At 42.1% G+C, this 25,964-nt stretch overlaps 3 protein-coding genes and 1 long non-coding RNA gene across 6 annotated transcripts; 3 read left to right on the top strand and 1 right to left on the bottom strand.

Annotated features, from left to right (window-relative positions):
- The first annotated feature begins 473 nt into the window (after positions 1-473).
- Positions 474-4,448, top strand: LOC146526235 (uncharacterized). Of its 2 annotated transcripts, XM_085164438.1 has the most exons (2): positions 474-2,584; positions 2,651-4,448. In XM_085164438.1, exons 1-2 carry the CDS (start codon positions 679-681, stop codon positions 4,018-4,020), a joined length of 3,276 nt encoding a protein of 1,091 aa, XP_085020564.1. In that variant the 5' UTR covers positions 474-678; the 3' UTR covers positions 4,021-4,448. The 2 variants fall into 2 exon arrangements, with proteins under 2 accessions (XP_085020564.1, XP_085020554.1); XM_085164428.1 differs by having other exon boundaries at positions 477-4,448.
- On the bottom strand, positions 3,373-25,689 carry gpatch1 (G patch domain containing 1). Of its 2 annotated transcripts, none has more exons than XM_085164521.1 (22): positions 25,566-25,689; positions 23,240-23,374; positions 22,837-22,922; positions 22,383-22,543; positions 22,150-22,247; positions 21,604-21,662; positions 21,229-21,471; positions 21,001-21,148; positions 19,759-19,838; positions 19,462-19,678; positions 18,971-19,267; positions 16,734-16,912; positions 16,523-16,650; positions 16,350-16,438; positions 14,838-15,040; positions 14,325-14,766; positions 14,153-14,230; positions 13,925-14,040; positions 13,731-13,846; positions 12,867-12,982; positions 8,570-8,676; positions 3,373-6,095 (listed from the first exon to the last, which is right to left on the bottom strand). In XM_085164521.1, exons 1-20 carry the CDS (start codon positions 25,633-25,635, stop codon positions 12,949-12,951), a joined length of 2,979 nt encoding a protein of 992 aa, XP_085020647.1. In that variant the 5' UTR covers positions 25,636-25,689; the 3' UTR covers positions 3,373-6,095; positions 8,570-8,676; positions 12,867-12,948. The 2 variants fall into 2 exon arrangements, with proteins under 2 accessions (XP_085020647.1, XP_085020658.1); XM_085164532.1 differs by having other exon boundaries at positions 14,153-14,227.
- Positions 9,641-13,421, top strand: LOC146526234 (uncharacterized). Its single transcript, XM_085161418.1, is given in 5 exon segments — positions 9,641-9,672; positions 9,995-10,197; positions 10,200-10,367; positions 11,439-11,669; positions 11,755-13,421. Coding segments are annotated over 5 exon segments (771 nt in total). The 3' UTR covers positions 11,892-13,421.
- LOC146526233 (uncharacterized) lies at positions 14,148-14,599 on the top strand. Its single transcript, XR_014874874.1, has 3 exons — positions 14,148-14,344; positions 14,429-14,464; positions 14,528-14,599. It is a non-coding gene; the product is annotated as an uncharacterized LOC146526233 (long non-coding RNA).
- Positions 25,690-25,964: the final 275 nt, after the last annotated feature.

Genomic DNA, 25,964 nt, shown 5'->3' with positions numbered 1-25,964 from the left:
CATATATATACACACACACACACATACATACATACATACATATATATATATATATATATATATACACATACATATATATACATATGTATGTGCGTGTGTTATGAGAGTGTAAGTAATGTGGATGTCTAAGTTGTGAGATAAAATTGAGGCACAGGTGGCCAGAAGAGGACAGAGAGCTGTTGCCTCCACTTAATTCTACAATTCTTTCATTATGCTAACATTTGTTCCGGTGTATATCTGAAGTGAGATAAAAACCCAGAACTAACTTTTAAGAGTTTATTTCTTCTCCGCTTCGACCGTCGGCCATCCCCCCCAAAAAAAAACATCCTCCAACCTATGATTCGCAATGAATCCTGGGATTATGGCGGGTGGCTAACGAACGATACACCTGAGGCGTCATTCAAATCTGTGAGCGTGCGCAAGGGACGCCGCGTCTCCGCGTGCGCTCCTTGTGGAACGTCGCGTCTCCGCGTGCGTTCCGTGTGACGTCACTGACGCGCTTGCTTTGATCTGTCAGTAACGTCACAGACAACCAAACCCATAAATAAGGGCTCTCAGACAGAAAAATCAGAACTCGATGTTCATCTGTTTGCAAAACGTTCAGCAGTCGGCGCTCCGTAATACAAGAAAATTCTCACACTTCACTCAAACGAAGAAAATCAAATTTGTGACACAACAATGGAAACATTCAACGAAAATGAAAATTCAATGGTGGTCACACCAGACCAGATTATGCCGCCAATCAACAAGTGCTTTGAAAGGCTCTCTGAAGGTCAGTGGAGCATAATAGAAAATGGAAAATGCGACTCCAGCATCCATGCCGTGCTCGCTGATATGATTTCTGAAATCATTCAGATCGCCTCTGCCAGCATCCTGGAAATAGCCCTTCCTGTTATTCAGGAACCCATGATAAGGGAAGAGCTTATGGATGAGGGGAAAATAAGGGTGTCCCTTGGAGACTCGATCTCAGCTGCCATCGCAAGCGCTCTTAATGTCCCAAGACAGCAAGATAAGAGCGCTGACAAGCTGACACTGATGGTTGAGGAAGAGATCTCAGAAAAGGTCAGCTCAACCATTGCACTGATTGAAAAAAGCCCCGATTTCCCACTAGACCCCGCCGTTTATGTTAGCGGCAAATTTAGTAGTATTAAGAAACTACACCGCATGGTTTGTTGCGCTGCCTCATGCCCGAAAAGGTATGCAGCATGTAAGCTGCGCTGCCAGTGTGGGACAAATGGGTCTGATCCCAGTACAGAAAGTACTGGTTCAAAAATATCAGTGCAATCAGCAATCGCAGAGATTTCTGTTATTCTGTCAACAAGGAGCTCAGATGGAGAGATGACAGAAAAAGATAAAGATGAGCTCCCAGAAGAATCAGCTGTAACAGAACAAAGCAAAATAAAACCAACTACAGAAACACAAAGTATCCAGGCTCCAACCCCAGTAGAAATGGTTGCAGCTGACATCGTAGGTGAGATACTTGCTAACATGGATTCAAGCAGTGAAGAGCTCTGTGAGAAATGTAACTTACCCAAACCTGCCTTTAATGCAGGCTTAATTATCCACAAGGTGAGACACTTCTTCTCCAAATGTGTGCCATCCACCTCACACGCCAGGCTCAAAGCACGCAAACACAACTTTTCCATGTTTGCAAAAAAACAATTTGAAAAAATGAAAACAGAGCTGAAAAAAAGAATAAAGTCAAACAGGCAACATTTTGTTTGTCTACAAAACATTTGCAACCACCTCAAGAATGAAACAGTGCCCTCCAATAAAAGTATAGTTTCCATTCTCCCAGGGTCAGTACCTGAAACGGCTGGTCCCCAGAGTACAGAGGCTCATCGCTCCCCTTCTCGACATACGCCAAGCCTGGGAACCGCAATTAAACGTTCTTCTTCATTCGACTTTAACGTCATTAGATCAGACGTTAATCAGTTATTTGACAAATTAACAAAGAAAGAAGAACTCTTCCTCATCGATAAGACCTTGGGGGACTTTAAAAACAGTGGGCATATCAGAAATTTTACGGTGGACTTAATGGCAAAAGTGTTTGATCTACTTATGATGGATCGAGTGTATCAAATCCCCATACCTCTAATGGGTAGATCCCTCTCAGACACGGTCATCTCCAGGACTCCACAATCAGTAGAGCGTCCCATTTCTGCTGAAGTCCTCTATGTCCTCATAGATGACACAGTAGAAAGGTTTTTGCAGAAGCTTTTACTCTGGGTGGAGAATGAAGAGAAAGATCAAATGATTCAAATGGACAATATTTCTGGGGCCCTGGAAGACATCCAAGACTTTATTAAAAGAACACAGACCCCAACACAGGAAAAAAGCCCTGATTCAGATGGCAGAGGAAAAGAATCTGGTGCATCACTTCCAACACCAAAATCTGGGAGCATTTCTCCAGATAAATTATCCGTGGAATATGAAAAGTCACCTCGAACACCAAAACCTGGGAGCATTTCTCCAGATAAATTATCCGTGGAATTTGACAAGTCACCACAAATGCCAAAATCTGGGAGCATTTCTCCAGGTGGATGCTCTGTGGCATCTGACAAGTCACTTCGAACGCCAAAAACTGGGAGCATCTCTCTAGATAAATGCTCCTTGGCATCCGGCGACAAGTCACCTAGAACACCAAAACCTGGGAGCATTTCTCCAGATAAATGCTCTGTGGCATCTGACAAGTCACTACAAATGCCAAAAACTGGGAGCATTTCTCCAGATAAATTATCCATGGCATCTGACAAGTCACCTCGAACACCAAAACCTGGGACCATTTCTCCAGATGAATGCTCTGTGGCATCTGACAAGTCACCACAAATGACAAAAACTGGGACCATTTCTCCAGATAAATGCTCTGTGGCATCTGACAAGTCACCTCCAACACCAAAACCTGGGACCATTTCTCCAGATGAATGCTCTGTGGCATCTGACAAGTCACCACAAATGACAAAAACTGGGAGCATTTCTCCAGATAAATGCTCTGTGGTATCTGAAAAACCACCTCGAACGCCAAAAACTGGGAGCATTTCTCCAGATAAATGCTCTGTGGCATCTGACAAGTCACTACAAATGCCAAAAACTGGGAGCATTTCTCCAGATAAATTATCCATGGCATCTGACAAGTCACCTCGAACACCAAAACCTGGGACCATTTCTCCAGATGAATGCTCTGTGGTATCTGAAAAGTCACCTCGAGCGCCAAAAACTGGGAGCATTTCTCCAGATAAATTATCCGTGGAATCTGACAAGTCACCTCGAACACCAAAACCTGGGACCATTTCTCCAGATGAATGCTCTGTGGTATCTGACAAGTCACCACAAATGACAAAAACTGGGAGCATTTCTCCAGATAAATTATCCGTGGAATCTGACAAGTCACCTCGAACACCAAAACCTGGGAGCATTTCTCCAGATAAATTATCCGTGGAATCTGACAAGTCACCTCGAACACCAACACCTGGGAGTATTTCTCCAGATAAATCATCTGGAGCCTTGAGCCTGAAACACTCTCTCAAAGATTCCTCCAAAATATCAGAGATGGGTTCTGTGTCAGTTTCATCTTGTGATGTTCAGAAAATTTCCAGTGACCTTGTGTTGCTCCTTATCATGAGAGTCATCCATAAATCTAAACCTGAGACCAAAAGGTCTGCTGTTCGGATCCCATCTACTACAAAAGAAATAGACACGGTCATCAATCGTCTGAGCAATCTAATGCAGCCTGAACTCAGCAGCACAGCGTCTGCCACAAGTCTGACAAATGACAAGGAAAAGTTCATCAAGAAAATAGCCAAATGCCTCATCAAGGAGTTTGGCTCCCCAGACAATGTCTTTAAGACTTCGATGGCAAATGATTCATCTTTTGATGAGGCTCTGATTAGACATCTAAAAATCAGCCTCGGAGTCATCCCGAGTCCCCCAAAGACGTCCAAAATATCCAGGTTTTTTTCTGCGTTGGGAAAAGCATTGCTAAAACCCTTCAGGCGGTTCACTAAAGCCAGAGATCATTAAAATGACCATTTTGGCTTTTCCCACTGCCCTGCTTCTTTTAAAATCTTGAAGCAGACTTTTAGCACCAAATCCTTTTTTTAAAAACATCACCATAAAATTTTGGGATCAGCACTCAAATCCAAATTTTAGAACTGTAGTTCACGCCATCTCGTCTCCTTTTGATTTCCATCCCCCCAACCGGTCGCAGCGGATGGCCGCCCCTTCTGAGCCCGGTTCCGTCGGAAGTTTCTTCCTGTTAAAGGGAGTTTTTCTTCCCCACAGTCGCCTCGTGCTTGCTCAGAGGGGGATCATTTGATTCTTGGGGTTCTCTGTAGTACAGTAGGGCTTTGACCTTACAGTACAAACAGGGAGGAGACTTTGTGATTTGGCTTGATTTTTAAAATATCTAATTCGGCATGAAATAAAAAAAAATCCAAATTATAAATACATTCCAAGTTTGTTTGTGTTTTTCTTCTGTTGTCAAATATGTAGGTGTTACACGTGTGATTTTAGTCATTTTGCATCAGTTTGTAGCCAACGTGTCTGTTTGTGATCATGCTGCATCTGTTTTTGTCTGATTTGTGTCTTAGTTTGGTCAATTTACATCACTTTTGTGGCCCAATTTAGTTGTTTTGCATGTATTTGTGGCAAAGTGTGTGGACCCTGTTTGACGTTGCTATGTTTTGTCTTAATGCTTCACTTTGGTTGTTTATGTATGTGCTCATTTTGATTCTAGATGTAGACCTGGCATCTGAAAATTAGCACCTAGTCCACTTCGAACATTTTTTTAGTCCATGGGTTAACACATTTTTTTTTATTTCGCTGACCTTGTAGAGCAGTGGTTCCCAAACTTTTTTTGCAAGGCCCCCCTTTGTTTTACAAGAAAAATGTTTGCTAAAAAGTATTATTAGCCAAAGCTTTCACTGGAAGTCAGTTACTGGTGTCAGGCCAGCTCCCACTTCTTCTTTTGTGTTACTTCTGCATATAAGTATACACAAAGAGACATTGAGACCTGAATTACAAATAAAAGCCACCTTCAAGATTATCAAACACTGTTTAAAGATCTCCGTATAAACTTCTGTGTGCAACAAGTCCTCAGTAGCATCCAGACCACACTGATCTAGGTCTTCTTGGTAGAAGAAGGTGTTTCCTTTTTCCAGATGTTTAAATGCCAGCCTCCCCAGATTCAGAAGAAATTTCCTTTCAGCCATCTCACTTGTTTCATGTCCCCCCACATGTTTGTTCCCCTTCTTCATCTGAACCAACAAGAAGTGTGAGTACATGTCAGTCAGGGTCTTGGGCAGCTCTCCTCTCTGCTCTTTAGTCAACATGTGCTCCAGAACTGTGATCCAGCAGAAGACTGGGATGCTACACATGATGTGGAGGCTCCTGGATGTCTTCATGTGGGAGATGATTCTGGGCAGCTCTTCATCACTGAATCTCCTCCTGAAGTACTCCTCCTTCTGGGCATCAGTGAAGCCTCGTACTTCTGTTACCCTGTGAACACGTCTAGGAGGGATCTGATTGGCTGCTGCAGGTCAGGAAGTTATCCAGACGAGAGCCGAGGGAAGCAGATTCCCCTCGATGAGGTTTGTCAGCAGCTGGCTGACTGACAACCTTTCTGTGACATCAGACACAAGCTCCCTGTTGGTGAAATCCAATGAAAGTCTGCTTTCATCCAGGCTGTCAAAAATGAACAAAAGTTTACAGACAGCCAGCTTCTCTGCTGTGACCTTCTGTAATGTTGGATGGAAAACATGGAGCAGCTCCAGAAGACTGTACTGCTCATCTCTGATCAGCGACGCTGTTGGTCAGAACCACTCTGATGGGTCTCTCTTGGTCAGGTAAGGCTTTAAAGATGTCGTGACACCTGACTGTAATGTCATCAAGAGCCTCCATCTTGGAAGCTGTCTCCAGCTGCATCACCTCATGTTGGTTATGAACATCTTCATTCTGTCCCTCTGTGATGTAGAGCTCAGTGTAGATCCTGTTCGGGAGGGTTCCACCTCCTGTATTATCAGTTTCTTCAGTCACACTTTCAAACCTCCTCCTCAGACTGGTCTTATATTCTTCTAAAACTTCTTCCAGACTCGCATCTGCTGATTGACAACAAGAAACCAAAAAGAATTTAATGTCTTTAGTGTGTGAAACTGCATGAAAAACAGATTTTTATCTTTTGACGGCAGGGATGGGAATGGTGTTAAGCATTGTAAATTGTAAATAAGCTTCAGAAAATAGTAAATCATGTAACATGATATTTTCGGCATTAGGCTATAACCAGTAGTGATGGGATTTCTGGCTCTTTTTAGAGAACCGGCTCTTTCGGTTCGGCTCACTAAAAAGAGCCGGCTCTTTCGGCTCCGAACCGGTTCTTCAGGTTGTTTTGTTGCTTTAATTAATTTATTATTAACAATAATATAAAATTATGCACAAAAGGAATTACTAATGTACAAAAAAAAGTGGTTTTATTTATATATGTTTATATATAAATATATCCTAGAGACAAAACACGTACAAACTCCAAACACATTTCTAGCATGAACTGAACTTCAAAACAGAGCTACCTAGATCACTTAAATTACACAATTGAAAGCATGAAAGCATATGTGTATTGTTTATGTATTTATACACAAGCATTCATATATAGTCAAATAATGTAAAAAAAAAATTATTTACACATTATTTCCACACACTTCTGTGCTTCTGAGTTTTTACGTGTTTTGGAGTTTGTACGTGTTTTTACGTGTTTTGGAGTTTGTACGTGTTTTTACGTGTTTTGGAGTTTTTACGTGTTTTGGAGTTTGTACGTGTTTTTACGTGTTTTGGAGTTTTTACGTGTTTTGGAGTTTGTACGTGTTTTTACGTGTTTTGGAGTTTTTACGTGTTTTGGAGTTTGTACATGTTTTGGAGTTTGTACGTGCTTCAGAGTTCGTACGTGATTTGAAGTTTGTACGTGCTTTGTCTCTGGGGGCCACCGTAAATATTCTTTTATTTATTCACTCCACATAAAATGTAATAAATAAATCATATAATACAAAAATCAACTATTCACATTTCAACTTTTAACTATTTAAATTTTCAGCTTTTTCCTTTTACAAATTTAAAGTGAAACAACACAAAACACTGCAAACCACAACACAATTAAATATAAATTAAAATATGAAAACAAAAAAAAGATGCATATTCTCTGTCATATGGGCCTGCATGAATAAACTTTCTGAATCCTTTATCATCTGCAACTGAAAATAGTTGTAGATGATTACTATACCTTTCTAATGTGACGTTGTTGTCCCTGGCTCTCTCTCTCCCTCCCTCCCTCTCTGTTCCTGTGCTACTGAGTGTAACTACCGCCCCTCCCCCCTCTTCCCAGCAAAGCACAAGGCTCGCATGCTGAGTGAAGCGGGAAAAAGTGAGAGAGAGGCTGAGAGAAAGAAAAAAAACCCCCACGGCTCACGATAAGGAGCCGGCTCCCGTCGTTCACGTCAAAGAACCGGCTCTAAGAGCCATTTCGTTCGCGACCGACCCATCACTAATAACCAGTGTGTGACTTATTTAAAACATTTTGATTCATAATCAGAACCTTTTTTTTTTTTTTGTCACAGCAGAGACAAGAAGCAACTGTTAAAAATGTTCCTAATGAGAGATTTTAAGAGGAGGGAAAATTCCCCTCATACTGGCTTCACATCACTGAATTCAAAATGCTTCTCACATAAAAAGGGCCATAATAAAACAGCCCCATCTTATCTGAGAGGCCTCACAGTATCATATCAGATAGATGGAGCACTTTGCTCTCAAAGTGTTCTCCATGTGATCCTTTACTCTGTGTGTTACTGCGTCTCTTTGTCTGCTGTGCTACACCCTGGGATTACTGTTGCTGTTGTTTGGCCATTTACATGATTGTGTTCTTGTTGTACAGTAGCTGCTTAATAAAGTGTGTAAATGAACTCTGCTCTTCTTTAGATGATCTTTTTTGAGTGTTTTTTTTTTACTTTTTATTTCATCTAAAAATCTACAAATAACCAGCTAAAATTTTGGCCCAGCAGCACACGCAGCCATACAAACTATTTCATTTTGAGCTGCTGCTATGAAATTAGAGCCAAATGGAAAAGCCTGCTGCAGCTTTTTTTACACTCTGATTTTCTGTTTGTATTTGGATTCAGCCAGTATCCAGTATTTATTTCCAACAAACAATTGAATCCTTTAGTTTCCAACACATCACCCAGTTTGCATCAGTATTGATCTCCAGCATGATTTTCTCCGCGCGAGAGCCATTATGTTTTCAGTGTGTTCCTCTGATTTTTTTGAGTAGTATATATTGAGGATTGCCTAATATTGTGAGCAGGTGGGGAACATGACAGCTGAACTTTAGCAAACCAGGTGAAAAATAATTAAGACAATCACAAAGCAGGAAGTAAAACTAACGTGAGACACGAAAGGAAACAACATTCAAAGTAAAACAGGAAAAAAACCTATACCATAAAAAACTAATGAAATCTTTTTCATGCACCTACAAAACAAGAAGTCAAGTTTTCAAAAATGTGTTCATCAGCACACCGATACCGACTCTTACTTTGGACAGAGATGCCACAACTGGTAGCGACTGAATCCTCTGAGACATCTTGACCCAAAGCACAGCAGGACAACTGCTCCTCCTCCACACCAACATCACTGTTCTCTCTGAGGACACAAAGGGAAAATTATTATTACCAGTACAACTGTCAAAGTGACCAAAGTGACTCACACGCAGGTCTCCAATTGTTTACAGTGCATTCATCTGTAGTGAATAGTGAAGCTGCACAAACTAAGTTCAAACCTTTTCTATGCCGAGCTCTTCTCTAAGGTCAAAAGTGTTTTTCGCAAGGTTTCCCACCCAATGACTGCTTTCAGTTTGTCACGTTAGGTGCAGTGTGGAAGATTATTCCATGATCAATGGTCTTTGATCAATGATTGTTGATCTATGGTCATGACAATTTGCATATTAATGATCAAGGAACTGACATCACAGCCAATGGGCTGGTTTCAGTCATTGTGCAAATGTACTGTTTATAAGACTGGAAACCTGCAGTCAGCTGTGTGTGACCACCCAACAATTTATTGTTGATGGAGTTGAGTCATCTTGTTCCAGAACAAGGAAGGGAAAATGCAGCTTTTTTCCTTCTGCTGTCTTTCTCGAACTGAGCAAAACTATGACGTGGGAGAAGTGGAACTGCTAGCTGGCCTTGGAAGGATGGTGCTACTAGCGGGAGGGAGCACAACACCTGCTCATTGTTCATCGTTTGACTGACCACAAGCATCTTGCATATCTCACAGCAGCCACTCAAGACAAGCCAGGTGGGCCCTCTTCTTTGCTTGGTTCAACTGTGTTATGATCTATAGACCCGGCAACCCAAAACGTGAAACCCAACACTTTGTTTGTTTGCTGTACTAAGAGATTGAGTCATTTTCTGCAATGCATAGCGGGACACATGTCCCAGATGTTGAACTTCACATCATATCATGCTTTGTAGATACTTGCAAATCTCTATAATATTAAAGCTTGGCATTCTACACTAAAAAGCTATGAAACCCTGAAAAAGAACCAGCTGTTTTTCTGTATTCTTTAAATTAAAATATTGACCATTATTAGCTGCAAAGGCCTTCGATGACGGATTTGCACAGGGCAGATGTATTCAGGTGAAAATGTATGACTATATTATGCTAAGCTTTTGAGGATCTTAATGTCTTTTTCCTTTTTGGCAGTTTTGTTCGCTGACTGTGGCAGATCAATACTGAACTATAGATTAAAAGTCTTCATGTAACAGGAAAGTTTTTCAGCTGCATTATTCACTTGGAAACTCAGTCTCTGATTTTCAGAATCCATTTGTTCCATTCCAATCATATTACCTTTATTATGATAAAGGCTTCGGCATGTTCACCTACCAGTTTGAGTTCTACCCAAACAACCACTTCCAGAGAATGATTGATCCAAATTCATACCCTCTGCAGTATAACGTAGGAGAGAAGGTTTACATGGAGATGAGTCCACAATGAGAGTTGAGATTGACAAATCGTCCTTCCGTGGACTCCACGAGGATCACCTGCGTCTCAGTGAACCCAGCAACACCCTCTGCAGCCTGGAGAGATACTCCAACAGTCCTCACGTCATCGGCATCAAACCCCTAAGCACTCAAATTGAGGTAACGAGGGCTCATTTATGTCAACACACACAAATTCATACCCTCTGCAGTATAACGTAGGAGAGAAGGTTTACATGGAGATAGATGCCTCCTCTACAGTCAACAACACAAAGTTTTTTGTGGGGTCCTGCAGAGCTTCGCCATATGACAACCCCAACTACCACCCGACCTACTCCATCATCGAAAATGGGTAGGCATGAGGACAGGTGGTGTACCAGTGAAGGTTCTCCTGTTTATCTGTTTGTACTTGAAGCAGTTACCTAAGTGCCTTTTAGAATAAAAACTTCTCTCATCTTTAAGAATTTCAGGTGTTATACAGAAGTGGAAGTCCACAGAATAAGGCTCTTTAAAGGTTTTTAAGGCATCAGGCTATCACTTGAATATTTGTGAATGGCGCTGTATGATGGTTAAACAAGGATTTATGATGAAATTGTAAGTTGTAGTCTCTTTCTTTGCATTGCGCTGTGATCAGGTGCCCAGTGCACTCCACTGTTCAAGTTCATTGGTTTGCACGATCAGGTAAAGAATGAGTGCCACCATCGACTGGAACCAAATTCCTCGTATGTGTTTGCGCATATACTTGGCCAAAAAAAGGGGGTCTGATTCTGATGAATTCTACACCCAAAACTCAAGCTATATCTTTTTAATCTGATTAACTTTATTGCATACTCGCACATCTCGTGCACACATTGCACATTGAAAACGTGTCCATCTTGGGGGGTGTTTTTGCAGAAAAAAGGTTTTATTTATATGCTATAATTTGTCATTTGTTGTTTGCTCATGTGGTCAAAGGGCAGATGATGTTTGCTATCAGTCACTAGAATCTTCCTTCAGTATGTTTCAGTGAAACTTTCATGATGATTACCTGATGGGTTTTGGCCAAAATTGTTCTTAAGATCAAGATTGTATTTGTTGTTTTACAGATAATACCAGCAACAGACTGAGAGGGCAGCTATTATGCTTATAAGTTAATGCATAAAATTGTTATTTCATTGGCTGGGAATACACCCTCACATTAGGTTTGACAGCATTTCTAGTTTTGGCTGAAGCATGAACTGAGGTTGCGGTTTGGGGAAGACCTCAGTGGAGGCTGGCTCCCGGGCCGGGCAGATCTCCATGATCTCCATCAACAGCTTGTAGCGCTGCGGGAAGCTAAATAAATAATCTCCATTTAAATCTGTGATGTCCACTTAATGTAAATTCAGATTTTCCATCAGAATGTTTTACGTGCAGCACTTGGATACTGAGAGATTTGAGGTTGAGTGACACGCACAGCCAAAAGTTTCACTTGCATTCAGGTTTACATCAGCTGTTCAGTATGTGAAGCAGGAAACTCCAACACCAGGTGCTCACAGGGATGCATCAACTCCACGTCGAACGCTCACCACCACTCCCACTGCTGAAAGAGAGGGGCTGTCATGCAGACTGCACAGCACCTAATTTCCCAGGGTCCCCTGTGCTTGAAGAGGTCAGCAGACATCAGCAGGAGCGCAGGTATGGAAACAGAGTCGGCTGCTTTGTTTTAGTCGCTGTAACTTTGGATAACGCTGAATTAAAACCGATCTTCTCTTGTTTCCAGGGAACGCCATGAACCTGAACCTGGTCTTCATCGCTGGATGTCTTCTTGCTGCCGTCGCTACGATCTGTGGCGTGCTCACGTTCAGCGCCGAAACATCAATGGTCAGATACCAAACTTTGTCCTCAACTGAAAGTTAAAACCCTTCGTGTGGATGAGATGAAATGATTTAGATCAGCCTGCAGTCTGAGTGTTCATGTATCTTCTCATGTGTGAATTAACTGATGAAAAGCAATTATTTTCTATCAGTTATTATTAGAATATTACACAGCTTTGGGTGCATAAGTTTGATTTTTAAATCTATAGATTTACAGAATAATTTGAAATGAATAAATCCTGATTATTGAACCTGATCAAAGATTTATAGAATAATGAAACTTTTATTACGGTTTTTGTCCATGTTTACTTTCACCTGTCGACTGTGTGGCTCAAAGTCACAACTGACATTTACACAACATATACTTCATTCCACAGTTTCACAAACTGTGAAACAAGCTAACAAAAAGCTTGTTTGTGCTGCTTCTTCCTCCACGTCTCTCTTGGAAATGAGGATATTTTTCCTTCTGATTAAATAAAGATGAAAAAAAAATAACTGCTTCTGTCTGAGAAACGTGGAATCCAGTAATTGTGACACATACTTCCATTTGTAACACATTTCTTACCAATCTGTAATCTTGGATTAATGTTTGTAATATTATATCAATGTCAAGCTTAAACGACGTCACACACAGAAGTCTCTGAAATCATCAGAATATGTAGCAAAAGTTCTAAAAGATCACATTTCTTTTTTCTCTTTGTGTCAATATCGATAAACTTCTTACAATGTAACTGGTAACGATGTTACCACAGCAACCCAAATCAGCTGTTCCTTTCCTTCTCCATAGTAATCGTGGTTACACGTCTTTTCTGTCCAATGTGGCCTTTTTGGTCTCGAGTGTAACCTCAGGTTTCATCGTTTGTTTCCACTCATCGATTGCAGTGACAGCGACATGTTTACCTCCTTTAAGAGAGACTTCTTCACTTAAACACTAAACGTCGGTTTTTTGTGTGATTGAAGGTTTCCCAACAGGTCAGTAAATACAGAACACTTGGTTATAAAGATTTTATGTTATTACCTAAAACTACACAGCAGGTAATGTGTCAGGTGAAACAATCAGCTGACTGACGGTCCTCACAGAGGACAGACCTCCAACTGATTCACCACGTCTGATGGGAGCGGATGCTCTTCAGTCTGGAAGAGAAGACAAACACACAGACAGTGAAGAAGACGGATCAAGGTGCTTTGCATATGACACTAAATTCAGTTTTTAAAAATAAAAGCATCTGTTTACTAAACGTAAACACAACACTCCCCAGACACCAGATTATTACCCCTCTAAGACAGCAGTCCCCAACCCCCGGGTCTTAGACCGGTACCGGTCCGTGAGTCGTTTGGTACCGGGCCGCGAGAGTTGAGGCTCAGGTGTGAAATGTATAGTTTTCAGGGTTTTTATCGGTTTTCAGCGTTATTTTGTTATCGTTTTTATCGTTTACTCAGTTTTCCTGGGTCTTTTCACGTGTGTTATGAATAAATCTTCTTTTTTTCGGTACCGGTACTAGTTTTATTTTGTTGTATTTATCCGCAACACCTTAAAGGCCGGTCCGTGAAAATATTGTCGGGCATAAACCGGTCCGTGGTGCAAAAAAGGTTGGAGACCGCTGCTCTAAGAGATCTGATAAATATAAATGACATCAGGAACAGAAGAGCAGATAAAAACAAACTATGTTCTTAAGTGAACGCAGTGAGTTTCTGGATTATGGATTTAAAACGTTTTGGTGGAAACAAAAAAAAAAGAGAGAAAAACTCTAAATATTGTTAATAATGATTGTTTTGCACACACAGCTTCTGACTAACATCAGCACTTTATAATAAACTAATTTCCAAGTGTCTCCCATTCCATCAGGGTCATCTTTCGATGCTCTGACAGGTGACCTCTGACCTTTTTAGCAGCTCGTCTGTCGACACCGGTCCGTCTTCACCTTCCTGCTCGCCGGCTCCTCCTCCTCGCTCTTCTTCGGCTGCTTCTTTGTGCTTGTGCTTCTTGTGTTTCTTCTTCTGTAAAGAAAAAAAGAAGTCAGAGCTTCAACGTGAGGAAGGAGTCATTTTATCTGATCCTTACTCTTCGTTTTCTACCTTCTTTTCCTTCTTGTGTTTGTAATGCTTCTTTTTCTTGTGTTTCTTCTCTTTGCTCTTCTTGCCCGTTTTAACCTCCTTGATTGGAGGGCGCATGGAGGCGGCGCCTCCTCTGACTAAACACAGGAACAACAGGCAGGTTATTAATCCTCCAGCAACGCTTTTACGAAGCAGGATGTACTTAATGAAGTAGAAGCAGAAGAAGAGCAGTGAAAGAGTGACACTCACTCAGAGCAGCCGAGGGAGGCGGCAGCTTCGGCCCAAACTCCTCCTCTTCCTGTTCGGAGGCCTGAGTGGAAACTGCTGCTTTTGAAGAAGCAGAGAAGAGTTAACAGAGTTACGCTCGACAGGGACGTGAGATTAGAAGAAAGGTTAAGGTGATTCAGCAAACTCAGAGTACCTGCTTGGTGACTGGAGGAGGTGGTGGCTGAGGAGGAGGAGGTGGTGGCTGAGGAGGAGGAGGTGGTGGCTGAGGAGGAGGAGGTGGTGGCTGAGGAGGAGGAGGTGGTGGCTGAGGAGGAGGTGGTGGCTGAGGAGGAGGTGGTGGTGGCTGAGGAGGAGGAGGTGGTGGCTGAGGAGGAGGAGGTGGTGGCTGAGGAGGAGGAGGGGATGCTGAAGAGGTTCAGTGGCTCCGAGTCAACTTTTCCTTCATCCTCCTTTGTCACCTTTTCTTCCTCCTCATCGCTGCTCTCCCCCTCTGATGAAGAGGAGGACTTCTCATCAGAGGAGCTGGCAAAGATGGCCTTAAACAGATCCATGGGAGGCCTGCTCTCCTCTTCCTCCTCCTCTTCTTCATCGCCTTCTTTCTTCTGCTCTGAGCTCTGCTGCTCTGATGACTTTATCTGTAGAAGGAAGGATAAACTCTTTAGATTTAAGGACTTCTGCTGGTTTGGACACTTTGCTCTTTCACTACCTCCGGTTTGCTTCCTGGAGCCTGATCGCTGCTGCTGATTGAAGCAGGTAAAGCAGGCGTGGGCGTGTGCTCCACTTTGGTCTCGGTCTGGTTGCGTGCAGCACTGAGAAGCTCACCCAGCGGGTCCTCCTTCTTCTTCTCCACCTTCTGCTCAGAGACATCCCACCTGGACTTCTTCCCGGATTCTGGAGGTTTTGGAGGTGCTGAATAGAAATAATGAGCTTAATCTGTGAGCACAAACACTGTGCTGTAAGGCTACAAAGAAACTGAAATTCATGGAGGAAAAACTAAACGGAAAGAAAGTATCAATTTAATAAAAGCAATCACTTCAGTTTTCCTGTCTTTACTTTTTTATCCTAAATAAATCCTGATTGGTTAACAAACGTCAGTCTGAGGAACAGCAGATTTAAAACATTTAAATAAATTCTTACATAACTCTTCAGTCATAATAATAATCAATAGTCAATAGTCAATAAATAATTATCTGAATCTTACACCCAAAGTTTTAATCTGATGTAAAATGTATAGAAGTCCATTACTGTATATAGTAACTGTTAAGTCTAATATACCCTAGTAAGCTATAATACTTTTTCCTTTGGGAAGATACCATCTGTGCAGTCTGCAGTTCTGTAGAAGAAAGATGTTGAATCTATTTATTTAATCTTGAAAAATAATTTATTTTTGTGCATTTTCCCCCTGCATCAAATTAAATTTGATTACATTGATTAAGCATCATGAGGTGGAGGGTGGTTCCCTATTTTTTTTTTTTTGCTGGGAGTTTGCAACCCTATTAGTTAGGTTGCTTAATATTTCTGCTAAGTACTCTTTAAAATACCAGAATAGGGAGGATGGAGCAGGTTTAAGTTTATTAGATTGATCAGTTTTGCTGAACTATGAAATATTTTGGGCGCAGTGTGTTTTTTTTACATACAGGTATAACAGAATAGCTTTAGTGTTGTTGTTTATTTAAACTTGAGTATAAACTTATACAAAATGCAGGAAGATATTAAAACGCTTTATTGATTAAAAAACACACTATATCTGATTCACATCGGTATCGGCAGATATCCAAATTTATGATATCGGTATCGGACATAAAAAAGTGGTATCGTGCCATCTTTAACTGTGACAGGGCAGGATGTGATAAAGCTGCTGCTGCAGTCAGAAACCATTTACTCGCTTTGGCTCGTCGATGTGTAAATGGAGCTTGGGAGCTCGCTCACGTCTCGCTGTCAAAGCTAACACTGCTTAACTGCTTTGTGCACCGACAGCTGCTCGTGAGGCTGACAGAAACAAGCCAAGCAGGCAAAAGTTGATACTGAAGGTCTGATCTTCCCTCTCAGCAAACCTGGGAACATCTTTTATGTTTAAAATAATACCGAGCTTTATTACAGGTGGTTTTAAGCTTTTAAGTTAAAGAAACAAGAAAAAGGGCTTAAAGTTCTCTTACAGAATATTCTCCTGCTTGCCTGTTCAAACTCTTTAGCGCCTCCTGTGTGTGAATGAAGTTACCTGCAGCCTCTCTGCTCTCAGTCACAGTCAGGAAATTGAAGACTGAAAACTTGTCTCTCTTCACTTTGGGCAGACCCACAATACCGGACCTGCAGGACCAATCAGAGTGAGACTTTAGCTTAGCAGAGTTTGGAGTTAACCTCAGACGATTCAGTGCGATCTGTGTGGCGTACCCGGGGTAGGGGTCGGGCACGTTGAATCTTTTGCAGAGCAGTTTGTCAGGATACCACTCGAACGTTTCTCTGGTCAGTTGTCCAAACATCTTCATCTTTACTGCGGCCTGTTGGTCATCCAGGTCTCCCTGACAACCAGAAGAAAGCGTCAGTGACTCCTGAGCTTATCTGCAGTGTAGGGGTGTGTTTACAGCACCAGGTGGCGTCCTACCTCTTGGTCCTGGCTGACCTCCACGCTGTCGTCATCCTCCTGGTCTTTGGCTCTGGTGAAGCGGGAGGACAGCGAGGAGGAGGTGGGCCGGTACAAGATAGAAGCTCGGACAAACTCCTCCCTCTCCCGGCTGCGCTCCCACTCGGTCATTCCCGGGTCTAGACTCTGCTCCAGAGCGTCTGAGGGACACAGAAGATTTTTACATTTGAATATCCAGGCGATCTAATGTGGGAGCTTTTATCCAGCGTCTGTGTTAGCCAGTAATCACATATACGCACGTAGGAGCATCAACCCTCTGGTCCAGGGTATAATAATTTTTGACTACTTTTGATTTTACCTCTATATTTATCTATAATTCACCTTTAAAAACTGTTTTTCTTGCCTTGTTTGGTATCATTATTTTCAGCACAACCTCAAATATCTTAAATTTGAGTTATTTTTTCATTTTGGCATACTATATTAGAACAAATGATCTAAATTCAGACAAAAAATTCAAAATCTGAGTAGAAAAAAGTTATTTTTTACTGTAAAACCCACAAACATGTTTAATGAATCATTTTCATAACTTGAAATGCAAATAGAAATTGTACATTTCTAAAAATTATGCACAAGATTTGCAAACAACAAAGTTATTTGGTACGATTTACCTAAAAATGCAGCCAAGGCCTCAGGCGTTTTTTATATAACCATTTAAATCTATTAACAGAACAATCAGCTGTGCTGCATCAAATAAGGAGGCACAAATTATTTGTGCAAGACCAAAAAAATAGTTTGTGTTCAGTATAAGACAGAGGAGAACAGCACAGGCCTAAACCTGCAGGTCTGACAGCAGGAGGTGCATCAGTCCAGTTTTCCATGTGGGAACAGCGTTTATGCTGGAATCTGCTTTGTGGCTTTTTTTGGAGAAAATGTGAAATTCAGCAGCAACTGACACACAATACAAAACAATAACTACACAACAAACTAACTACAGCCTCCAAACACGCTAAACGTCACTAATGTCTCACATATGAAAACTCGCTCTCTCTCTTTCTTTCACTCGCCCACTTTCTCTCACGGGTGTCACTCCTTATGCCGGCCTCACACTGTGCGATTTTTGGCCCATTTTGAGCAGATTTTTCAGTCGTGCGACCGTTTTGGCGATCGGCCCGATTTTGGCCTTCATCGTGCATCGTGCGTCGTGTAGTATACGCGGGGTAACGAGAAGCGATTAACACCTCACGACCAGCTCCCGATCATCAATCGCTTGGTCGTGAGGGTGTCACCGCAGTTTCTCACACTGCGCACGCGCAAACACAAATGTCAGCGAAAAAGACGGCGCAGCACGGCTGTGCAGCGTGTGATCTGGACACAAGCGATGGAGGCACTTGTAGAACTTTGGCTCATCCGAGCCTTTTCGATGTGGCCTCACAAAATGATCACGACCACAACAACCGTGAAAATAGTTGGATGGACGTTGCTGCTCAATCACAGCTGATCATGTTTTTCATCAGCAATTTAGCAAAGTTGATGGTGGTGTGTGTCTGTGTGAGTGAAAGACAGAGAGGGAGAGCGAGCGACAGAATTTCTGTTATAACCTTCATGTTATGGACGCACAGTGTGAGCACTCGGGTCGCATCAGAGCATCGGGCCGTATAGTGTGAGACCTGCATCGTGACCTACGAACTTCTAACCCTGCGAGTCAATCGTGCAGTTTGAGCAGGAGCTGAATCGCGCGACTGAAAAAAAAATCGCACAGTGTGAGCCCGGCATTAATCTTCCCCTTCTCCCTAAGCAACCAAGTGCCCATGTCGCCATATCATTTTTTGATTGGCTGACATGGTAAACTCTAACACCAATAGGGAAGGGGTGTTTTTCTTTCTGTGGAGAGTGTTTGCGAGCGCTGTCTGTAGAAAACAGTTTTTACCGTTCTTCCTGCTGTAAACGCCACTGTTTTGTTCAAAAAAAAAACAAAACATCGCGTGTATTTTTTATCGTAACTCTGGTTTTAAGTGGCCCATCGACACAATTCAAAAACTGGTATATAGTTTGAAGTCCGCACTTTCGACCCAAGTTGACATGGAGACTCAGAGTCGCTGCATCTTGTAGCTGTGTCGTCTTAAATTGGTCATGTGATTTTGACGCGTTCGTCGACCCCAGAGTGTTAATGATGGTTTTTGTGGTTTAACTAAAACTGTACCAGCTATATCAAAGGATCCTGCAGTGCATGATGGGACCTGCAGGGCGGAGCCTCGTACCATTGTCTCCCTGCTTGAGACGGCTCAGGTAGAGCTCGTAGCGTGCCTGCTTGCTGGGGTTTTTCTCAAACGGTTTGAAGGTCTGCGACGATGTTTGGACGCCTCTCCACGCTGCCAGAGCCTCCTGCTGGAGGCCGGAGGAGGCAGGCAGCACTTGTGCCGACGTCCCTGATGTCTGCGAGGCATGACTGGAGACGGGGGTGGAGGTTTTGGCCGAGGGCGGGTTAGAGGAGTTGCGGAAGCTGAGCAGGCGCTGCCTGTCCTCGGGCCTCAGCAGCTCCATGACCGAACTGGGACCTGATCGGGATGAAGTTGGGAAAAATCACCAGCAGAATTAACGCACTTGCCATCAGAATGGGACACGATGTCCTGATTATCCTACATTTTTAATTAATCTAGAAAAACTACATATAGTTTCAACCCTTTTTAATTTTCCTCATTTGTTGTTTTTTGCACTTCTGTGATTGCTTGATTTTTCAGCCATCTCTGACCTTGCAGGGCGTCCTCTCCCAGCAGCGCCCTCCTCTGGCCAGAGTCTAGCTGGTGGCGTCCTGCTTGCTGGGGCTCCTCTTTGACCATGTGGCCTTTGGACACCCGGAGAGCCTCGGCCAGCGCGGGGCTGACCCCGGAAAGATGTGAAACATCGACCGAAGGACGGAAATGATGGACTGGACGATAATCGCGAGGCAGACAGGGAGGCGGGAAGATCTACAGAGAGATACAGAAACATGAGGCGTGTGTCCAGGTAGTGATGAGGACACGTGATCAGATAGTTTGAAGCTCCTCACTGTTTTTTCCTCGAGGGATTTCTGTGCCAGAGTGAATCCTTCCAGGATTTTGCCGAGATAGGAAGCATCTTTACTTCTGTCTGGAAGCAAAAAAAATCCAAATAATTTTCCATCTTACTTCATGAATGCTTTCATTTCAGTTTTTCATGGACAAAAGAGACATTATTCTTTAACCCTTTAAGACCTACCATAGAACCAAGTCCGCCAGAGCTTATATTATATGTTTACATGCTGTGGAGCCATTTTTGGGAGCATTTCAAGTTGATATACATCAATACAACCATTACAGCCTAAATTTTAATAATATGTCTGCATTAAGTGCATAGTAATTACATAAATTTCAAAAAAGTGCAATAAACTACAAAAAATTGAAAATCGTTTTTGTTTTTTTAACATATATTTCTAGTTAGAGAAATTTAAGAGGCTTATCCCTCAAAACTGTAAATACAAAAAAGTTGCACAAAATAGTTTCCCACCACAGGAAATTTATTTTGAGTGTCTTCATAGTTTTATTTTTGAAATACACCAATTTTTATACACTGCAGGAAAAACTAAAATAAATATTATAATGCAAATTTGCAAAAAAGCAGCATATGCATCAAAATAAACTATTTCCAGCAGTGCAATATGAGTCCTAAGCATCCCAGAAACCACACAGAAAGTCAGAAAGTCAAACATAACTTTTAAAAACACCAGTATAGGCTCATGAGGCCCTGATGGTGAAAAACTACATTTCCGCAAAATGACGTCACTTCCGGTTTTAGGCAGGTCATGGCGGACATGCGAAAGTTCGCACTGATGGACGTAGGAAGTGTTACAAACAGCTGATCTGATCGGCAAAGCGTGTTTCTGGAATATTATGTTTTTGTTGCTGCAAGCGATTTTTATGCAGTTTTTGCAAAGTTATATGTGGAAGGAAACTGTGACCGAGGACAAGCTGATGGCATAAGATGTAAGTACAACTCCTCCGGTTTCATATGCAAAAAAAATTATTGCGCTAGCTCACGTGGTTGCAGAGCTACCGGGATTTAAAAATAGTTACGCAAAATGGAGCGTGCTGCTCTGACCGGTTTTAAAGGGTTAATAATTAAAAAAAACTAAAAAATACGCCTCTCTGGTGGAGAAAGTATTAAAAATGCTCTAAAATAAGGCTGCCTGACAAAGAGCTTCTCTGTGTGAAAAAGCTTAATGACTGGTTTAAAAAATGCCTGGAACTTTCCAGGTTTTCCCAGGAAGCGTTACCTTTCTTCTTAGTGTACTGCTGCGGGGCCGTCCAGCCGTACAGGCTGTCGCCCGGCTCCTCTTCTCCCAGGATTGTGTCGTATCTGGACATGGAGTCTCTGTGGTACACGTCTTCATCGTCATCCTCTAACGCACCCACGCCAAAGGCCTGCAGGTCAAAGGTCAGCAGCCAAACACTTTGCATTTAAAAAAGACAACCAAAAACACTTCTGGGGTTTGTGGGCTCACCTGTCCGACCACTCCTCCTCTCCTCGAGCTGCTCTTCGTGTCTCCGAACAGGCGATTCCTCGTCTCAGACTGAGGTTTAAACAGATCGATGTGTTCAGCCGTGCCGTGACCCAGCAATGCCAGGCTCGGGTCCAGACCGCGGTACCCCAAACCCTGAACTCCCAACCTAGGGTTGAAGTCCACCGGGGTTACGTCCTTCGGGGCAAAGGTCACGTTCTCTGGAGCAAACTCCTCATCGTCATCCTGATGAGGCAGAGAGATTTCATGCACGCACAGGTGAAAATATGCAGCTCGCATTATGAATTTCAGATTCAGTTTAGATCGTCCTCCATCAGGTTCTGTGTTAAAATATTCTGTCTAAGCAGCCGCACTCACCTCCGATTCCTCCGAACCAGCAGGGGGCAGCGTGGAGCCGTAAACTTTACCTCCACCGTCTGTCAGGAGGACAAAGCGTCAGTATTTATACATTATAACTAACACCAGACAGATACAGGATTCATGCTGAAATGAAACACAGCATAAGATGAAGTAGGACAAACAGAATTTAAAAAACCGGCATCAAACATCAAAGCTGCTGCGAATCTTCACTTGAAACGCTGAGTGGACGGATTCAGTATTTCATTTTTTCAAGTTCTGGTTTTAAATGATCCACAACACCAAAGCTAACTCCACCTCCTCATCAGCAGCCTCAGAGTGAATGTGCTCACATTTTACTGACACAGTTTATTCTGTGTGAAAAGAAACCAAAGACGGGAAAAAGCTTCAAGTTTCCGAACTCGCATGAATCAGATCACAGTGAGCAAACTACAGGTGTGAAAACGCCATAAGTCAAATGTCACAGGGATTATTTTACCCTTTACAAACTCCTGAATTTCTCTTATTGGTCAAGCAACCTTGTGCCTGTAAAGATGACACACTTACCCATCTGCTGCCGGCGAGCTTTCCTCTTCACACGAGGCCCGACGCCCTGACCTTCCTTCCAGCCCATCTTCATCAGCAGCTCCACCCCGATGGAAGACCTGAGAGACAAAACAAACACACCTCAGAGCAAATTCACTCTGCAAACTGTTAAAGAGTGAAGGATGGACCCGGCGGTGCTGCAGAAGCAGGCTGCTGGGACACAGTTGGTGGGATGTGGGTGTGGCAGCAGTTACCTGGCAGGTGCGATCAGCTCCTCCAGCAGCGTGTCTCCGGGGATCAGAGCCGCCTGAGCGCTGATGGCTCTCGCCTTCTCTCCGGCCTCGTCTCTGCGGCTGGACGAGAACTCCTGACTGGTGGTGATCTCTCTGGGAGCGATGCCGTGTTCGCTGAAATCCTGACAAACACCAACAACGATCTGCATCAGCTCCACTGAACCTGAACCTCAAACCTCCGCACGTCTCTTCTGAAACATGTTCTGCACACCGGAAAGACCAAGCACTCAAACGCTGCAGCGTAAAAACTATAAAATCAGCTTTAGATGATTTCCAGACATCAGACAGCTGCTCTGACAGAAGCGTACAAAATGTTATTTGATATTTTAGGATATTTGATGTTATTTGGATAAAGTCCCAGATTTTTCTTTTACATGTGAATAAAAAACCTTCCCCTCTCTCTGGGTGCTTGTACCTCCTCGTCCATGAAATCTTCTGGCCTGGCATGGTGTTTCTCAGCTTTCTGTTGCCGTGACGACACAAAGGCTGACGGGGTCCAGCCTAAAAAGACACGGGGACGCCAAATGGCAAGATATGGAATCAAAATTAAAATGCTTGAGCTGAAAATATGGTTTCACCGTTTGCAGAACAAACAGTGAAACAAAAGTGGAGGACAAAAAAAAAAAAAGAAAACAACACGCAGCTACAAAGCAGCCAGGTCTGCTCTAAAGCCAACTTCAAAATCAGAGGCTGGACTGAACCAAACACTGTTAGCGTTACGATGAGGGGACACCACCTCCCCTTACACGTCTGCATGCAGCGCTCCATAAATATCACGTTAACTAAAATATGTGTGAACTCTACAGGAGGTGTCTCACCTTCTTTTGAGCCGACAGTGTTGAAGTATCCGGCTGAAAAGCCTCCAGTGAACGCTCCGTGGAACCTCTTATATCGTCCCTTCTCATCTTTGACTGTCTGATCGTGGAGCGGGACGGGCTTCTTCAGCGGCTCGTCTGTGAAAACACACGGAAATTTTTTAAATGGTAAACATTGAAATGGGAAAACATTTAAAATTGTTGTCAATTCTGTACAAAACAGAGGTTGTAATAAACTAGAAGGATTTGGAAGTAATTTATTGCTGATTTATACACTGGTCAAAAAGGAAGCAAAGGCAACAACAAAACAACCCCCCAAAAAGCAGATGAGGGGACAGTCCATTGCTCTGTCCTTTTCTCTCCTCTTTCTTTTGCTAGTGTCACCGATGATCACCACTCGTCACTGCTGGCAGCCTGATTGATTGGTAATTTATTTCAACACGTGAACAATATACAAGTACATTTAGAAAAGAAAATAAGAAAAAAAAAATACTGTACAAATTGCATACAAAAAAATTATTAATTTACATGTTGAAAGGGAAGAAGTAAACACTTATTTAATCCCACCCCTTTGCCATAAATTATCAGTTAATATTTAGTCAGCTTCCTTACTGATATAATTTGTAATAAAAACAGTGAACAGATTTCTGATATACTATAATATCACATCATGAGTTGTTTTTGTTTTTTTTTGTTTTTTTTAAATAGAGACATTCACTTAATTTCAATATTTTCCTTTTCTTTATAGTTTGAGAAGATCATATTTTTATAACTCTTTTTGAACAGTTTTATGTTTGGACGTTGCTTTAATTCCATATTCAGACTGTTCCATAGTTTCACTCCATGAACAGAAACACAAAAGCCTTTTCTTGTAGCACGTACCTTCATTGTTTTGAAGTTACAAAAACCCCTTAAATTATAACTTCCTTCTTTCAAAACAAACATACTCTGAATATTACCTGGCAGTTCTTTATTTTTTGCTTTGAATAGAATTTGTGCTGTTTGGAATTTCACTAGATCGTCAATTTTCAATATTTCAGACTGCAAAAAATAGTGAGTTTGTATGTTCCTGTAACCTGCACTGTGGATGATTCGAATTGCTTTTTTTTTAAGAGTAAAAAGTGAGTTTAATGTGGTTTTATAGTTATTGCCCCAGACCTCTGCACAATAGCTTAAGTATGGTGAAACCAGTGAACAGTATAGAATATGAAGTGATGTTCTGTCGAATACCTGTTTTGCCTTGTTTAGTATTGTATGTTTCCTTCATGATACTTTGTAATGAATATATCTTAAGTGAGCTCTCCAGTTAAGTTTTTCATCTATTATTACCCCCAGAAATTTATTTTCACTGACTCTTTCAATATCAACACCATTTATTTGAATCTTTGCATTTGCTATTATGCAAAGATTCACTATTTGCCTGAGATGGTGTCTGTGTCCTATTTGGGTTGCACAGGTAGTCCAGCTCGTCCAGGATGGCTCCTCCATGTGTATCATCTTTGTCTCAAGAATGTGGAGGAGATACCAGGAGATGGAGCCGTAGAAGGTCATCACCCAAGATCGGCATCTGCTCCTTTGTGTGAGGAGCAGGATGAGCTCTGCTATAAGATGGTTACCCGTTTGCATGTTTCTGACCAAACAGTCAGAAAAAGACTTCATGAGGGTGGCTGGAAGGTCCAATATCCTTCAGTGGGACCCGCGCTCACAGCCCAGCACCATGCAGAACCAGCGGGTCCACCACCGGAGCCCAGGGTAGGCTCACACTGCGCTGTGAGTTAACCACTACATCACAGAGTCTGTGTAATACAATTTCTTTTTTTCCTCACACTAGTAACGACATTTACGGATATTCTTGTTTTTGTTTTCCCACATTAAATACACTAAAAATATATGTAAATAATCTACATCCTGTAACGATATTTAAGACACACAATGTCGCACAAAGCCACAGTATAGTCTTTACCGCAGTAAGCCCACAAATCACACACTGCAGCTTCAGATTTGAAGGGGAAAAATAAATGGCAGCTTTCACTACAACTTTTAGGCCGAACTGAAGACCTGATAGCGCTGAAACTTTAGAGATGAGAAATGGCACTGTATTCAGTAGTTATGTTCAACTACTTTAATCAGCAACATTAACATAAAGGATTTTTGAATGAGGTCTGGGTTTCAAACTAGGAGGCTATGATCGCGCTTAGCTAGCTGCTCGTTAGCTGAACTCAGCGAAGTAGCGCTGCGAACGGCGCAGCTAGTAACGCTTTGCTTTAAACACCTGGGAGATTTTTTAATGCAAGTAAACAGATGACCGAGATCATAAAATTCACCTCACCTTCTTCCAAAGGTTCCAAAGGAGTCCCGTAAGTCACAAAATCTTCATCGCTGTCGCTGTCGGACGCCATGATTTATTTTTTTTACTCCGTTTACGGTATCCGCAAAAGGACAAACTTTGTGAAGTGTACTTTAGCGCTTCACAAGAACAGTTGGGGAAAATAGCGACACCTTGCGTTAGCTACAAATAACTACATCAGCTGTAACTACATTCACTCAAACTTTAGTAAAATATTTATGTGAGACACTTTCCCTGTTTTGAGGATATCTATGCAGATATAGCTTGCCTTAAAATCAACAAATCAACAATTGTAACTATTTCATATAATTCATTTAAGATAAGATAAGGCATATTGAAACATATACTTATTATTAAAATAAAGTCTAATATCTTAAAGTC

This window comes from Neolamprologus multifasciatus, chromosome 1 (genome assembly GCF_963576455.1).
Source record: "Neolamprologus multifasciatus chromosome 1, fNeoMul1.2, whole genome shotgun sequence".
NCBI lineage: Eukaryota > Metazoa > Chordata > Actinopteri > Cichliformes > Cichlidae > Neolamprologus > Neolamprologus multifasciatus.
Note: the sequence above shows the minus strand (reverse complement) of the source record. Positions and strands in the feature narration are given on the sequence as shown.

Bases quoted from the DNA above. Each gene is read 5' to 3' on its own strand.
- LOC146526235 (XM_085164428.1), top strand. From the start codon at position 679: ATGGAAACATTCAACGAAAATGAAAATTCAATGGTGGTCACACCAGAC.
- gpatch1 (XM_085164521.1), bottom strand. From the start codon at position 25,635: ATGGCGTCCGACAGCGACAGCGATGAAGATTTTGTGACTTACGGGACT. The intron at 19,268-19,461 runs GTCAGAGATGGC...CATCCCGATCAG, and splicing joins GGGAGAGGACGCCCTGCAAG to GTCCCAGTTCGGTCATGGAG. The intron at 13,847-13,924 runs GTAGAAAACGAA...TTTTCTTTACAG, and splicing joins AACACAAGAAGGAAAAGAAG to AAGAAGAAACACAAGAAGCA.